This window comes from Mustela nivalis (assembly GCF_964662115.1).
Source record: "Mustela nivalis genome assembly, chromosome: 15".
Classification (NCBI taxonomy): Eukaryota; Metazoa; Chordata; class Mammalia; order Carnivora; family Mustelidae; genus Mustela; species Mustela nivalis.
Genome location: NC_139034.1, coordinates 43,980,906 through 43,997,439, shown reverse-complemented (window position 1 = coordinate 43,997,439; position 16,534 = coordinate 43,980,906). Strand labels below are relative to the sequence as shown.

Sequence of the window (16,534 nt, the reverse complement as noted above, 5' to 3'; positions counted from 1 at the left end):
CTATTGCTGGTAATTTTCATAGGTTTTGGGTTATTAGTTTGCTTTTATTTTGCCACCAGACACACTACACATTCTAAAAACAATCACAGTATTCTATTCAACTGTATATCTCTAGCACGTACCACTTTGAGGAACACACCAGACACATGCTATTACTTACTATATAATAGGAAATAGGTAGTTTGGGGCCAAGTCCCAGGAGGTTCCTAGATATAAGGTTGAGTATAGTCTTTAAATAAAGTCACTAAAAGTTTAAGAACAAAAGGAGTCATGTTTTTTGAGTTATCTTTTAGAAAGATTAGCATTCAAAGAAGTTTGTAGTGGGGGAGTTAATACTGGTTTTAAAAATACTGGTCTTGTTTTTTTTGCCTTGAAAGATGTTCATTGACTATTTGAAAATACATTTCTGGACTGATTAGCGGTGTGGAATTCAGATGAGAAGCTGGGCTGGTGGTAGGGATTAGGGCACCATCGGTGTTTGTAGGGAGATTGGAGCATGTGGGTGTGGAAGATACCATTCTATCAGACATGGAAGTGAGACCAGCAGAGGGGTGAAGGAAGAGTCCTATAACACAGAAATGTTATAGGGTAGGACTGGGGAGTAGGAACTATTGAAGAATTGGTAGGAGCAGTCAAGGACTTAGTAGGAGAACCAGAACAGTGTGTTGTGATGGAGCATACTGGCACGAAGAGAATGAATATGGGGGCAAATTTGCTTACACTATATTGGTGGGGGGGGGCACCTATGGGGAGGTGAGTGTATGAAAAATCTTCGGAACTTTTGCCTAATTTTGTTGTAAACCTAAAGGAGTTCTGAAAAATAAAATCTATCTTATAAAACAAACTATGAAACTTTACCTAAATGTAAGTTGTAGGAAGGTGGTGTGTTTTCATCTAAACTCAGGGTTGGAAGGCAAAATCTGGCTTTTATTTTCACCTCTTTACTTACCGGCTATATGATGAGGGACTAGTTAACCACTTCTTTGAGTCCAGGACAAAATAAGATTCATAAATTTTTAAGTGCCTTTTGTAAACTGTTGATTTTTATATTTTTGTGTGTGTGTGAATTGAGGTTTGACTGTATTTTAAAGTCTAAAGTCTATATTTGGGAAGTAGTTGTATTTTTTTTTATTTATTTTTTCTCTTTTTAAAAGAGTCAAATAAATGTTCCTGGTTGTGAGACACTACCCTAATGAAATTCCCTTGTGCCAGGCGAGGTTTCAGTCATGACAATGGTAGGGTGAAGCTATTTGAATGCAAGATGGGAATTTGTGATGAGGGGCTATATAAATTAGAAAACTCACTGGGTTCACCAAATTTTACTGTTTGCCTTCCTTCCACAAGGTATTGTACCAGAATCTTTGAAAGATTAATTTACCATTAATCTCTCAAAGATTAATCTCCCAAAGATTAATGGGAAATAACACAGATTTTATTCTCTTAAATTATCATTGAGGGGTTAGAACTACATCAGGGCCCTTAGCTCTCACGATGGTGTAAGAAAAAGTGACACGTTTACAAAATGGAGTCCTTTAATTATAAATAATACTAAGACGGAATTCTTTTAATTCCTATTGATAAGCTTCCCATAAAAATTTTAAGTAGAAGTTTTTGCAGGTAGGGGTCACGGAACTCAGTGCAGTGCTTTGCTCTCTATTATTGTACCCAAAGTTACAATGATATTTAGGGACTTTTAAGAAAAATGTCAGTGTTGAAGATACCTCTGAGCCACTTTGCCGAGAGGAGAAGGTCACAGACTCCATCTTTGGCTTTGTCTGCTCTCTTGCAAATTGAATGATTTTTGGTGGGACCTGGAGGGACCTAGAAAAAGACTTTGGGTGACTTAGCAAAATCTGCCATTCTTTTCATAAAAAGTCTGTGTTCTGCTGACATCATTACAGTCATATTTTTCTATGAAGAATAGTGCTTTTCAGTGACGTCTTTCTGTCTCCTGGTTTTTTTGTCTTTTTTTTTTTTTTTCCCTCCCTCCTCTGCAGTTTGAAAAAGAGTTTACTGATCACCAAGAAACTCAGGCCCAATTGCAGAAAAAAGAAGCAGAGATTAATGAACTTCAAGCAGAGTTACAAGCTTTTAAGTCACAGGTAAAATACCATCTTTCTTGATTGAATTTGGGTATTGAAAGCTTACCAGGGAAGCAAAGGTCATGTCATATCTTCATAGCTCAAAGTGTTTTAACTTTAATTTCACTAGTATGTTTTCATGGTATTGTTTCTATGTATTTCTATTCTGTAAATTTTTTAAAAAATGACTTTGCCCCCCCCCTTTTTTTCTACTTGCATTTTTAAGAAATTTACTAATTAATCTGCTTGCTTATGTTTCATTTGGGTTTTGTTCTTAATGTCACGTGTTTTATATGTAACCATAAAGGGTAAGAAAGTATTTTACTCTTCGATTTGTCATCCATCACTGTTCTTTATCCCACTACAGGAAATTATTGCTCAAGCTATTTATTTTTCAAAACCTTCAGGCTATGGGTACCTTGCAGTGAAAGATAACCTCTAGCTGAATGAGAACATTTTCTGATAATTTTTCAATTTCCAAAAGTAAACAGATTTAAAACATGACAAAAAAGAGAGCAAATCTGGATTATGAAGCAGATAGCTCACATATACCCTCCACACATAAAACATTTAGATAGCAGGAAATATATCATCTGCATGTTGTAAATAGATGACAGTAAGGAGTAGAATATTCATAGCTAAATTTCTTCATGCAGATTTACATAGAGGATCATGAGCAGTATGTATAAGTTTTGGCTCATTTTCTTTCATCCTAATTTATGGTTGTGTCAAAATAGTCTCAGATGTACCATTTCCTATATCGGGTTACTATTTCCCATATTATTGGCTATTTTGTTTTCTTTTAAATACTTAGTGGATAGTTTTGTTACGGAGATTGTAAGAAGTTACCCGAAGACATAGTTCAATGTTAAGTGTCCACTTATAAGGGAAAAAACCTCTTTTCTGTAAGAATATGACTCTCAATGATTTTTCTTTAGTGTGCAAGAAGGAAGTACAACTTATTGAAACTTTTCATCTTTCCCATGTGGCTCCTTGTCTCTCACACTAAGAGAAACATTTGATTATGTTTTATATTTCAGATTGAGTTATAGGCAGGGCCTGAGATATTTATGTGCAGCTTCTCTTGGTCTGGGCTAATAGAAATTTTAAAAAACGTTTTAATTTCTTCTAGTTGAAGGATTACTTGTAAATCCAATCTAAAGAATTCCTGTCGTTTGAAAAAAGAAAATAACCTCCAAGTTTGGATACATTATTGCTGCTTGTGTTTTATATAAATAAGGGAATGAATTTATTTTATAACTGAGATTAAGCCCAGGAATCTCCTATGTTATTTAAAAATGTGGATAAGGATGACTAGTTTTGTACATCAGAAGCAAGCCTGGAATTATACACTTAGTATTGGCCACCATATTAATTTTTGAAGAGCAATAGGAATTTTTTTTTGATTGGTGTGTGTTTCTCATGAAATCCATTCATTTGTCTTAAGATTCTTCTCTCTGTATAAGACATATTCTGTTATTTATGATTTTTTTCCTTTATTCTCTTAACAACCAACTAGTGTCAGGTCCTGGGGATATGACCGTGAGCAGTTAATCACAGGATAATCTGACCTCCTGAAAAATATATTTAAGTCAACCATACTCATCAAATGAGCTAATATAGAGCAGAACTCCAACCATATCTTTAAGACATTTCTAGTTAATTATAAAATGCACATTGAGTGTGAATATAACATACATACTTAACATTCAGAGGGCAGTACTATCCATTCTAACAGCAAAGCAGCATAATGCTGGATTCATTCTACTGTGTAGTTAATGTTTTTGTTAAGATACATGCTTTGATTTTTGGTTTCAGTTTCTTTTATAACACTTTTTCTTTGTGCTGATCTCAGATGTCAGTTTCAGGCTTTTATACATGATCTGTTTTTCCATAATTGTGCCATGAAATTTTGAAAATGATTTATTAGCATTTATTAAATGCTACCATTTGCAAGGTGTTTTGTGTGTGTGTGTGTGTGTGTGTGTGTGTGTATTTTAGAACTGAAGTAATTATAGGAAAATAATCCTATCACAAAAAATTATCAATTCTCACCTTTATAATAATTAAAAGGCATTTATTCTTACCATGGTATGGAGACAAAAGGACAAAAGTGACCAGTGACGATATTTAGCTTTTTTTCACTCCTGATTTTGCATTGCTTCTCTGTGACATTGGACACTATAGGTCAGCACCCCCCTCCTTCCCGTGTGACTCAAGAACCTGTACTTGTCTGCTTTTTCTCTCACCTTTCATTTATTCATTCATTCTACACAAATTTCTTCACTGGCTGTCATTTGCCAGTTGCCACTTTCAGTGCTGGAGAAAGAGTAGTAAATTCTGTAGACTTCATCACTTCCCTCATGGAAGTTATAATCTTTCAAAGAGGTAAATGCTTATGATTCAGTGCAATCCAAGAGAAGCACAAAGTGCTCTCAGTGTAAGAGGAGTGTTAAGAGGAGAGCAGGCTTTCCTGAGGAAAGAATGTGTTAGCTAAGACTGAAAGGATCAGTGGAAAGTGAGCCATGTGCCAAGACTCCAGTTCTAGGCAGAAGGAATAGCATGTGCCAGGGCCTAGAAATCGCTGTGAGGTTGGCATCTACATGGAACTGTATGTGAAAGCCAGTTCACGAGGACCATGATGTGCCCCCTGTAGGTCCTACTTAGGAATTTCAGATTTTTTTTTTTCTCTCAAGGTAAAGACATGATGATCTAACAATAGTATTATAGACTGTCTTGGTCTTTTTGTTGTTTAAGTTCTCATTTAAATGCTGGTATTCTATAGAATTCCGTACATAGAATTTCTTTATGTTATATGCTCTATTCATACTGAGTGAACTTAGCTACTCTCGTGACTTGAACTATCACCTAGATACTGCTGATTTTCAAATCTTCTAGACTTGTATACCCATATCCTTCTTGGACATCTCTTCCTAGATGGCCATAACCATCAAAATAGGAAATAATATTTCTGGCAGTTACAGTTTTATGAAAACAAAAGTGAAACTCTTTAATTGGGGGAAAAACCCCAATTTGGTTGGAATTTTGTTTTGTTTTGTTTTTTTGTTTCTTTGTTTTTGTTTTGGTTTGTTTTTGGTTAACCCATGTGAAATTGCTGATAGTGAATCATCTTTGATTTAAATAATAGTTTTTGAGGAAAGTGTACCTTTACATGCGTTGTAGATGTTTTTAGTCATGTTTCTTGTTTCTTCTTCTCCTCTAGTTTGGTGCCTTGCCGGCTGGTACAAATAACATTTTGCCGCTGTCCAAAGAAAATGGAGCTGGCCCCCCAGCACTGGCTCCTCCCCCGCCACTGCCCTCCTGTGGAGGCGGGCTGCCTCCACCCCCTCCACCTCCTCCTCCTCCTCCACTTCCAGGAATGCCAATGCCCTTTGGTGGTCCTGTGCCCCCACCACCTCCCCTGGGATTTCTCAACGGGCGAAACTCTCCTCCTCCACCAACCCTACCATTTGGATTAAAACCAAAGAAAGAATTTAAACCTGAAACCAACATGAGAAGATTGAATTGGTTAAAGGTAAAACAGAACTAAATGGAAGAAAAATACACTATCACCTCCATTAAAATTTAATTTTATATTTGCTTGTATTTAATTTCTAGTGGAAATTCTAATCACAGTGACATTAAATAGACAAGCATTATTTGAATTAAACAAAAGTGTTGAGGCAAAGCCCTTTTCTCTCGACTAAGGCTTTCTAGTTTAGAAATTTGGTAAGAGTTAATAATTGTTAATGGGATTTGATTCATCATCAAATTGGTAATTCAGCATTACCATTGAGCCTATTATAAGGTGTTTCTCAAAATTACAAAGAACCTTAATGTTCTTTGGAACTTTTTTTCTGTTGGTAGCCATTGGAAAAACCAATACTAGTTGTCGAAGTTAATATTCATTTAGTCAGGACACAGAAATTCTGAATCCTGCAGAAAGATGGTTTCTTGGTCACACAGCCTTGAAAGGAGAGGTGTAATGTATCCTGTACTTGAATTGTTGCTGTGCACACAAGCATATCAAAGACTCTGAGAGGTATAATTAATAAGCAACAAATTTTATTTCACTGTGCTTCAAACCCTCAACTATGTGACAGTGGAACTTTTTTTTCTCCCTTAATAAAACGTTAGCTTCTTGAGGAGCTTGGATTTTATTGAACACACTTTGGGGAAAAATATTACAGGGATTACTTCATAAACATCTGCTGGCAGCTATGGGACCCTGGGTCTGAACATACTGATTGAGCTGGGACAGATGAAACACCCAACTATTTAGGAATCCGTCTCTCTGATTGCAGATCAGACCTCATGAAATGACTGAAAACTGTTTCTGGATAAAAGTAAATGAAAATAAGTATGAAAATGTGGATTTGCTTTGTAAACTTGAGAATACATTTTGTTGCCAACAAAAAGGTAAGTTGAACATCATGCCTACTTGTTAATTTTAGTACGTTAATGTTGCCAATTTTTATACATTAACTTCTAGAAAACATTATTTTAAGAGTCTTAGAGATATTTTTGCTTCACTAATCGTTAAATAAATTATCTAATGAAAAGAAATGTTTAAAATACAGATTTTGTTATCCGGATTACTGCATGAGAAATCTTCAAAACGCAAATGTTTAATACCGAACTTTGTCAAATTTTCAGTATAATATCTTTTTTGAAGATGTTATGAATTGGACTTTTGAAAAGGAGGATGTTTTCATGGAGAATTTCGGCATGAGAATCCCTTTTAGTCAGTGGGGCATAGAAATACAAACAAAATGTGAACCTTTGTTCGAGTCAGAATTTTACCACCCTTTAATATTAGAGTGATGGTCACAATATTTATTATGAATCACATGGGACAGAAATAACAAATTTATAGAATACCTTGAAAGTTAACTTAAAAAACAAGGATATGAGTAAGTTATATGGTCTTTTCATTAAAAATAATAGCATTCATTTCCAGTTATTTTTTTGTGATAGCTTTTACTCATTTGGTGTGATTTTTGTTTTGTTTTGTTTAGAAATAACTCAAACATTACTCCTATCTGTACATTGGGTTTCCACTACATGTTTCAGAGCTGATATGCACATAAGCTATAAAGTTAATTTTTAAATTATGTAATGCTTACATTTTAGGTCTATATTACAAGGTACTTAGATCAGTGATTACCTTTTAATTTTCAAAAAGGAATCTTTTTCACCATAAACTATGCCACTTATGACCCTGGGCTCATTGAGCACAGAGAGCTGGAGAAGAGAGACTGTATTCCAGCTGGAGATGGGAAGGCTTGCTGTAGAAAGGGAAGCTTTAACTTCTTAAGATACCTACTATGGGGGCACCTGGGTGGCCCAGTCAATTAAACATCTGCCTTTGGCACAGGTCATGATCTTGGGGTCCTGGGATTGAGCCCCATGTTGTTGGGGGGGGGGGTCCCTGCTCAGTGGGGAGCCTGCTTCTCCCTCTCACTCTGCCACTCCTCCACCCCATTTGTGCCCTGTCTCTCTCTCTCAAACAAAAATCTTACAAAAAAAAAAGATACCTACTAAGTGATAGGCACTATGCTATGTATCTGATTTAACTTGACAATCACGGCAATGAAAGGATATTGACATACTAAAAAAATTGCATTTCTTTGAAATGCTTGTAAAATAGAACTATAAATTAGAGTCTCTTTCTAAAAAGTAGTTGTAAGTTAAAAACTCTAAAAGGTAATTGTGAATGAAGGTGGTTTCCCAGAATTTGGGATAAACCTAAAGCCTTCAGCAGATATTTTTGGGCACTGTCCTTGTTCAAAATAGTAAAACTGATGCATTTTGATTTTTGAAAACAGTAGGGATTTTCTCAGCAAGCTTATCCTAGGAAAACTTGTGAAGTAAGCAGATCTTAATTTTACCTTTTGATTATGGAGAATGAACATTTTCTTTGAATAAGATTAGTGCACTCTTTAGGCAATCAAGGAAAATATATGGCAGTTAAAATGTGTATTTACATGTAAAACACTTCAGAATTTCAGATTCCATATTCTGGAATTGATTAGTTTTCCCTTCGCTTTCCTCGTAGGTACAAATGGTGGTACCTTAAAGCTATTTAAGTAATACTGCCATCCAGCTACTGTCTCTGTCTCTTTTTTTTTTCTCTTTACTCTGATTACTTTCTTAATTAATGAGGCTCAAAAGGGAAGCTTGTTAGCATGTCTTTAATTTAGCTGTAGTGCTAGCCCTAAATGAAATAATTGGACCTTTAAAAAATTCTTAAGTCATCTAACTTTAGCCTTGAGATTCAAGGTTGGAAAAAAAAAAAAAAAAAAAAAACAATGTATTTACTGAATCTAATGTTAGTCATGAAGCGTAAGGCGAGGGAAGGATGATCTTTTTCTGAGTGTCCTGTACTTCCATCCCTCTCTTTTTTGGACATGCTGTCCCCTTGGCCCAGAGTCTCTCATTTGACTTAAAGGCTGTCAGGGACCCATGACTTCTATTGTCTCAGCTCAGGTGCTACCTTCTTTCTTCTGTGACGGTGGAAGATGCTTCCATGGATCAGATTTCCAAGGTTGTCCTCCTGGGCAATGCCAACGTTTCACAGTCACAACAGGAAACAGGCTGAGAAGGTGACAACTTTTTGGTCTGGATTTTAAGGAATAATTCCTGGAGAACATTATTCATGGAGAATTAAGAGCACTTTTTAGCATTCCTTGTACTTAAGATTATAGTGGAAAACAAAACTGCTGCTTTCAGAGAAGTAGGATTTCCTATAGCCATTATGTGGAAAAGATCAGAAAGGAAGGCCAGAGTAGTATCTGGAAAGCTTAGACAAGACTGAGGGCTGGTGGAGTGGACATGTCTCTACTTGTCTCTTTATTCACAGCCTGGCCCCTGAGGCTTTAGGTCCAAGTCTTAACTTTTTGCCCATCTCTTTTGTGACTCCTGAGGTTACTTTGAATCGATTTTGTGATTTTCGCAGAATTCAGAATTAAACCTCGTCACTTATTATTCAGTCCAAGGTGGCCCTATAGTTGCTCTGCTCCCTCGCTGTGGGAGTTGGGGAAGATAGAGGCATTGTCTACTGGTTGATTTTTCATCACTGGTTTGGATCACAGCACAGCTCAACAGGGAAGGTCACAGGATTCTCATCACTGGAGACTACTGGGTTTTAGAGAACTAACATTATCTGGTTTTCACTGCAGTAATTCTTTTGCCAAAGAACTGGGGCATTTTGTGACAACATGGATGGGCCTTGAGGGCATTATGCTAAATGAAAATAAGTCAGACAGAGAAAGACAAATACTGTCTGATTTCTCTTCTATGTAGAACCTCAGAACAACAAACAATAAAAGCAAACTAAGCTATGGATACAGAGAACAGATTGGTGGTTGCCCGAGGCCTAGGTAATGGAAGTGGGCAAAAGAGGGTATAAATTTGTTAAACAAAAAACCCAGAGCTATTTCTCTGATTACAAAGGTAGAAGTTCCATCCCAGGAATTTAAAATGCTAAATGCCAATCAGTTTTGCTCCCTAAACATTTGAAGCAGGTAGAAGGGAAAAAGAACTGAATTCAATCATTTACTCTCTATCTGTTCTAATAACATACTCTATTTTTTTTATTACTTATTATTGTTATTATTATTATCATTATTATTTTATTATGGAAGACACTGCTTTGGGTTTTACAGTCTTTTAGGTTAAGATGACTGGGTTTTACTGGTTTTAAACCCCTGAAACTTGGAAAAGGAAGAAGGCCTTATGGTAGCCTTATAGCACCCATAAAGCACCTGTGGTGTACCACTCCCTGAGCTGGGCCATCTTCATGTTACCTTATCTATCAGTACCACATCTCTGCTGAGATCTTTCTCCTGCACAACAATGCTGAGTCCCCAGAATACCACTGAGACCCACGCTCTGGTAGATATAGCAAGGTATTCTAGCTGTGAACTTGGACATTTCCTCCTGACTCATGTTCTTCTTTATTATATCTCCATCTTGCCCACTCTCCCCCGTTAGATTTTAATAATGTCTTTTAAACTAACCTCCTGTGATGTTTATAACATTGTTTTAATAGGAAAGTGCCTATGCCCTATCTTGAGGAGTTTAAGGAAATTCTCTCAGCCTTTTCTTGCGAAATCAAGAAGTTTCCCTGATTCAGTTGTATCACTTTCTCTTTTATACCTTATTTTGCTATCAGGTATCACTTTGGTTTTCTTGCCTTTCTCAGTCCTAAATTTTCGAGCTCTATCTTAGCTTTCCATTTTTTTTTTTTTTTAAAGATTTTATTTATTTATTTGACAGAGAGAGATTACAAGTAGGCAGAGAGAGAGAGAGAGAGGGAAGCAGGCTCCCTGCCGAGCAGAGAGCCCGATGCGGGACTCGATCCCAGGACCCTGAGATCATGACCTGAGCCGAAGGCAGCGGCTTAACCCACTGAGCCACCCAGGCGCCCTTAGCTTTCCATTTTTTAAAGTCTTCTGAAAATAACACGTAGACACTTTTCCTGGCTATATTTCTCTTTTTTTCATTCTTCTTCATTCATTGCTCCTGCCTTTTCTTTCTTATATTTGGCTACTGATGTTCAAGTCAACACATATTTTTTGGGTGTACATTGTATGTTAGGCCTTGTGATTGGCACTGGGGCACTGCAGAGAGAAAGGCAGACATGTGCCCATCCACATATTGCATTCATAATCTTTCACAATCTCTGTGAAACTGTCAAGTTCTCCGTCATGTTGAAGTGTAAGAATGAGGAACGGAAGACAAATGTTGATTTTGATTCAGAAAGGACTGCCACGATTTACTCTCTTGGCCTCCTGTTAAAATTTAACAAGATTATAAAATAAAATTGTGTATATATCTCTTTGAAATGTAATCACAATATTCATATATTGAACATTTGGTATCATCAAAATAATGCTAATGACCTGCGTATTTTTTACCAGATTGGAAGCATCTGTTGGCTAATTTTTACAGGCTGTAGGAAAATGGATTAACGTATACTAACAGGTTATTGGTGTTGGATTTATCAACTAAAATTAATATTAATTACTTTCATTATTCACAAACTGTTAACTTAATAGGGATTAAAGGGCTTTCTAAAAGTACGTGAATAGTCTAATTCACTTAGACTGATTTATTATAAAAATGTGATTCCACAATTGTTAGCTTTCTGAAGTAATCACATTGTATAACAGGTGCATCCTATTTGCCAGATAGGGCCAATAAACTGGTTTATAAATAATTTCTCAACTGAATAGTTATGGCATATGGAAACAGTTAATGGATTATGCACTTAAAAACAAATCAAGCTTAGATTCCTGACATCATAGTTCAGTGGACAAAGTGTTGGGGTAGGGAGTGATAAACCATGGATTATCCCAGGGACTTGGCTGTGTTCAGGATGTCGCTTTGTATTTGAAACACAATTTATTCCTCTGTATGAACAAAAGTGTATTAAAAATAAATCCTAAACTATCTCACAAGCCTACATTAAGATGAATAATATAATTTATAACTGTGTAGTTTGGGAATGCATGTTAAAAAAGTGATGCTGAGATGAATGCAACGTATCTTAAACTTTTCTGAAAAGGCATTTGACAAACACTAATTTGGAAAGATTGAGGAGGAAGTGTGTGAAGAATTAAATATTTCCCTAGAGATTTATCCTTTGGTTCTTGTCTGCATCTGAATCTGAAAAGAACTAAAGACTTTAAAAAAAAAAATGATAGTATAGGTCAGGAATGTCTTGCTTCACCATTAGGAAGTATCTCATTGTTACCAATTATTTGTATTTTGTGTTAGGTTGCTAAAGAAACAGAATTGTATTCTGAAAGCTTTAAAGAAATAGAACTTAAAGAAAAAGGCCAAAGAGAGTGGGTTTGTTTAGCTGGAGCCACAGGCGACTTTGGGTCCCAGGATGGTTCAGTTACATGCTTAGTTATACAGCGTATCTTTGGTATAGTATGACGGGAATTTTAAGGGCCTATGTAACTAGGCGTATTACTTGTACAACATACAAACGTTGCAAACGGAAAGGGAGAAGGCTTGGACGTGCGCAAGGTGGGGGGAGGTGCTCACAAACAAAGCTCCCCCCACACCCTGCCTTTTTTCCTCTTCTCTCTTTTCCTTTTAGCATTGGAGAAAGGAATGTGGTGGGGAGCACTGGATTCACTGGAATCACTTCATTAGTAGTAGACTGGGGTAAACCATGTTCCTTCTAGATTACAAAATCATCTTGGTGTTTTAAGTCTTGTTTGCACCTATAGCTGTCCTCGATTGACAACATTGTAAGGTTGTTGCATTTTACCATCCTCACACATTTTCCCCCCCTCAGGACCTCTCTCCCATTTCCTACATCTTCTGTCTTCTCCCGGTTGACTCAGGGCATTTCCTGTTGCCCTCTGGTTGCTCAGTGGACACTTCCCTATTTCAGGCGGTTCTGCTTTGCCTTGTCTGCATTATGTTCTAGCACTCAGGACTCCCAGTCGTAATTAGTGTACAGTATTATTCTCCTGAAAATATAAGAGAGACTCATCCTTCTGGATGCACGATTTTAATCTTAAAATAATATAAATAAATCTGGCTGTTCACTGTCCCTTTCCCCTCCCTCTTCTGCATTCTTCCCTGTCTCCCTGCCTACTTCCACACACACTTGCCAGGCCTGGATGGAATAAGATCCCGTGGCGGGAGTATTGCAACCGACATGGCCGCTGGAGCCCAAGGAGAGAGTGCTCATGGTAGGAGGGTCCTAAGGAGCTATGTGGGGGAGGCTTCTTGCTAGATTGCGTGCTGTTGGATTTGGATGCTAAATAAACAATGTAGTAAATTCTTCTGTAACGGGGGAATAAAGAAAACCCTTTATGAAAATAACTTTTTTTAACCTTGAATTTCCTAAGCTAGATTTTGAGGTAATTATATATTTGTGTTTAGGTGAGCTGGGTGTGTTTTGTCTCTCAGAGTTAAATCATTTAGTCACAGCTTATAATTTGTAACATGTTCTGTGCATTTAACACAAGCATTCATGGGTTTGCTAGAATTTAAGGAGAAACACCGGGTAGGAAATCTTTGGTTATTACAACTCTCGCTTATCTAGGTGTTTGGGTCTTAAAAGAGTGATTCTTTCTGAGTCAGACATACTCTAATCCAGGGGTTCTTAACTTGGGGTCTTTGGACATGGCTAAGGAAAAATAATCATTACTTTCACTAACCTCTCGTTGAAATTTAGCTTTTCCTTCAGTTATAAATACAGGCAACAAACACATCCACACCTATGCCATTTCTACCTGCAAAGTTTATATATCCTTTTATTTTTATCCCATTAGAATTATTTCAGATATATTAAAACAGAGTTAAAACCCCTCACTACTTCAAAATTAGGGTAGTTGTGAGACCTGCAGCTAGATCTTGTTGTTCAGTACATTAATAAAGAAGCCTCTTTGGTCAGTTGGGTCCACCGAGAGCAGATGCCGAGAGAGGCTGGAGTTCAGGAGATTTTTGGGGGGTGTGCCGTGGGTAATGCATATGAAGGGTAGAAGGTGGGGAAAATAGGATTGGATCGAAGAACTTCAAGCCATGATGTACTGGAACAAATTCTCAGCCACTGTGGTTGGGAGGGAGCTCTGGTGCAGAATGCCTGTTAGGGGTGGGGGCGCTGGGGGCCTGGGCTTGTGCTCCTGCCATGCTCAGCCATTGGCTCAGGCTGCCCAGGAATTGTGTGGCCTGGATTCAGAAGCTGAGGAGTATCCTGAGGATGGTAACAGCTTGGATCTTGTCAGCTAAGTGTGCTCCTTTCTAAAGGGAGGTCTCCTATGTATTTTATTTTCTGCATTTAAGAATTATTTTGAGAAGCCATGCACCTCTCTGACTGCCAGTGGTGGCCCATGGCAACAGAGGTTATGAAGCCTGCTCTAGCCTTTCTGTCTTGTACAGTGCTGGACGTGAGGTGGGGTCAGGGCCTTGGCCTGAACTTGACTGCTGCTTATTTACATATATGCAATTTTAGTTAGTTTGTTTTTAAGATTTTATTTATTTGAGAGAGAGAGAGTGTAAGCACAGGCAGGTGGAGGGAAGAAGACTCTCAAGCAGACTCTGCGCTCAATCTCAGGGCCCTGATATCGCTACCGAGCCCAAACCATGGGTCGGAGGCTTAATCAGCTGACCCAATGCCACCCCCAGTTTTTTGTTTTGTTTTGTTTTGTTTTAATTCAAGGGACCAGTACCTTATTTGTAAGGAGAATGAGTTACTTCATCCAACTAGGAATATCATTTTACAGTGACTTTAACAACAAGTTGTCCATTTTGGGGTTCACTTTAATAGACTTTTGTAAAGCATTTGTTAATTCAAGCATTATGTTGAATCTGGCAGAAATACAAAACTCCTTAATTAGACAGTGACACAACAAGTATTGGTAACATTTTTTTTTTTTTAAGCATTTGTGTTGACCTCCTATTATTTTATTTGTTCCCCAAAACAATCCTGCAGAAGAATCAAGGCAAAAATCGCCTAGATTTTATGTGTAAGAAAAAGTTGCACTCTTGAAGCAAAGTTGAGCTAAAAGGAGCTGCCACTCTGAATGGAATACAGATCTGAGTCTAAAGCCACTGCTCCTCTGCTGTGCCGTGCGGCTTCTCTGATTAAAAGAAATCCTATTATGTTTTATTTAAAGTGCTCTTCTTTGATTTAAAATAATTTCCCTCTCATCTCCCGCCACCTTACCGCTGCCCCACAGCAGTTCACCCTCATCCCACAATTTATATTAAAGGCTTTAAAAACTTGCCATTTTTTATTAAGACCATCTTTCATCATTTGGTCCCTCTATTCACTTCTGTAAGTATTTGAGCTGTAAATACTAACACCATGCTGTGGCATGTACAGGAGGAGAAGAGACACTGTGGAGTTGCCCCCACACCCGTGTGTGACCCCGCCTTTGGCGGCTGTTGTTCTTGATCACATGGGGAAGATGATACCCATCTCACAAGGTGATGTGAGGATTACAGCATGAAGATTTTAAAGCATCTTTTGCAATGCCCAGCTCATTATAGTTGCTCAGGAATTATTAGTCAAACATAAATTTTGAGAATGCAGGCTCATTTCCACTTGTAAAATTTTGTGTACCTCCTCTGAATCTTCCACGGGACCTGGCCAGCTTTAGCCTCACTTCCGAATGAATTTGCCAGTCAAACCATAGGACTGCTGAGTGAACTGACCTATGTCAGTGGTCATTTCAGAAGATTGCCGTAACACTGATTTGTACCATCAGTTTTAGAAAATACTCATAGATTCTGTACATCCTGTTTCTTTCATTTTTGTGTATGTCTTCACTGTCAAAAGCTTTATTAAGCTCAGGAGAAAGAGGGATCTGTTGAATCAGGAATAAAGACCTGTTCTTCTTCTTTTTTTTTTTTTTTGTTAATTTTTTCTGAGTTTTTCCATGATATTTTTTTTCTTTTGGTTTACAAGTCATGAATGGAGCTGAGCCAATAAATTTTGTGATTTTATGAAATTTAAAAACTGAGAATTTTTAACTTTTTACTTGGTGTGATTCAGATTTTGGATGTTGAGCTAATGATTTGAGCGTGTACTTGAAAAGCTCAGTCCGTACTTTATAAAATCTGACTGGTTCTTGTTAATTATTCATGATTATTTTTGACAGTTATTTACGGCTTCAAAGATTAGCAAGTGGTATATTTGGCTTAATGTAATTAAGGAAGTGGGATGCGTTAAGACACAGGCAAACCGTAGTTGATAGACAAATACAAGAGCCAAGTAAAGCTTATGGCCTAAATCCTCCCCAGGGTTTGCAGGAAAGGTGATAACTGTTAATTTTCTTATTTTCACAGAGTGCTAGCAGAAGGTTCAGAGGAGTGATAGTTTTTCAGGAATAGGTTTTTTCCCCCTCGTCCTCCTTTATGATGTAAGTTAAAGAAATTATTTAGGCAAACCATATACAATTTCTGTATATGAAATTTCTATTGTTTTGACCTATTAAGAACTTGATTGGTTCTGGCTAATTCTTGTTTCCTAAAGTGGTGACTAATTAAGAAAATACAAAGAGCTGTCTTTATAACTTAATTGATAATGATAATGAATATTTCTACTTTTCTTATATCATGTCAAATAATCGATAAGGGGGTGGGTGAGAAGTATTTATTTTGGAAGACCTACAGCCGCCAAATCTAAGATTGGAAGACAGCCTTGGAATTGTACGTGCTGTATTGGTATATATAAATCAGTGTTTTCTGGTGAATCTCTGAGGAACTTTGCCTGCAGGAAATGGTATCCAGCTGGAAGTGATTTACACAAGTCTGATGGTTGATTGTCTCAGATTTGGTAAATCTGTCAGGACTCAGGATAAGCTTCTCTACTTTTTTTTAGCTTTCTGTCCATTTCCTGCATAGGGTAGGAGGAATCGTTATACTCACCAGTGGGGCTTTGTATTAATTTTCTATTGCTGTTCTAACAAATTACTGTG

The 16,534-nt window shown here is 37.3% G+C and overlaps 1 protein-coding gene across 1 annotated transcript in view; it reads left to right on the top strand.

The window, feature by feature from the left end:
• DIAPH3 (diaphanous related formin 3) overlaps positions 1-16,534 on the top strand; it is a 497,180-nt gene that overhangs the window by 184,731 nt on the left and 295,915 nt on the right. The window contains exons 15-17 of the mRNA XM_082700281.1: positions 1,998-2,102; positions 5,305-5,616; positions 6,386-6,500. Of these exons, the coding sequence (XP_082556407.1) occupies positions 1,998-2,102; positions 5,305-5,616; positions 6,386-6,500 (532 nt within the window). The remainder of the gene's footprint in view (positions 1-1,997; positions 2,103-5,304; positions 5,617-6,385; positions 6,501-16,534) is intronic.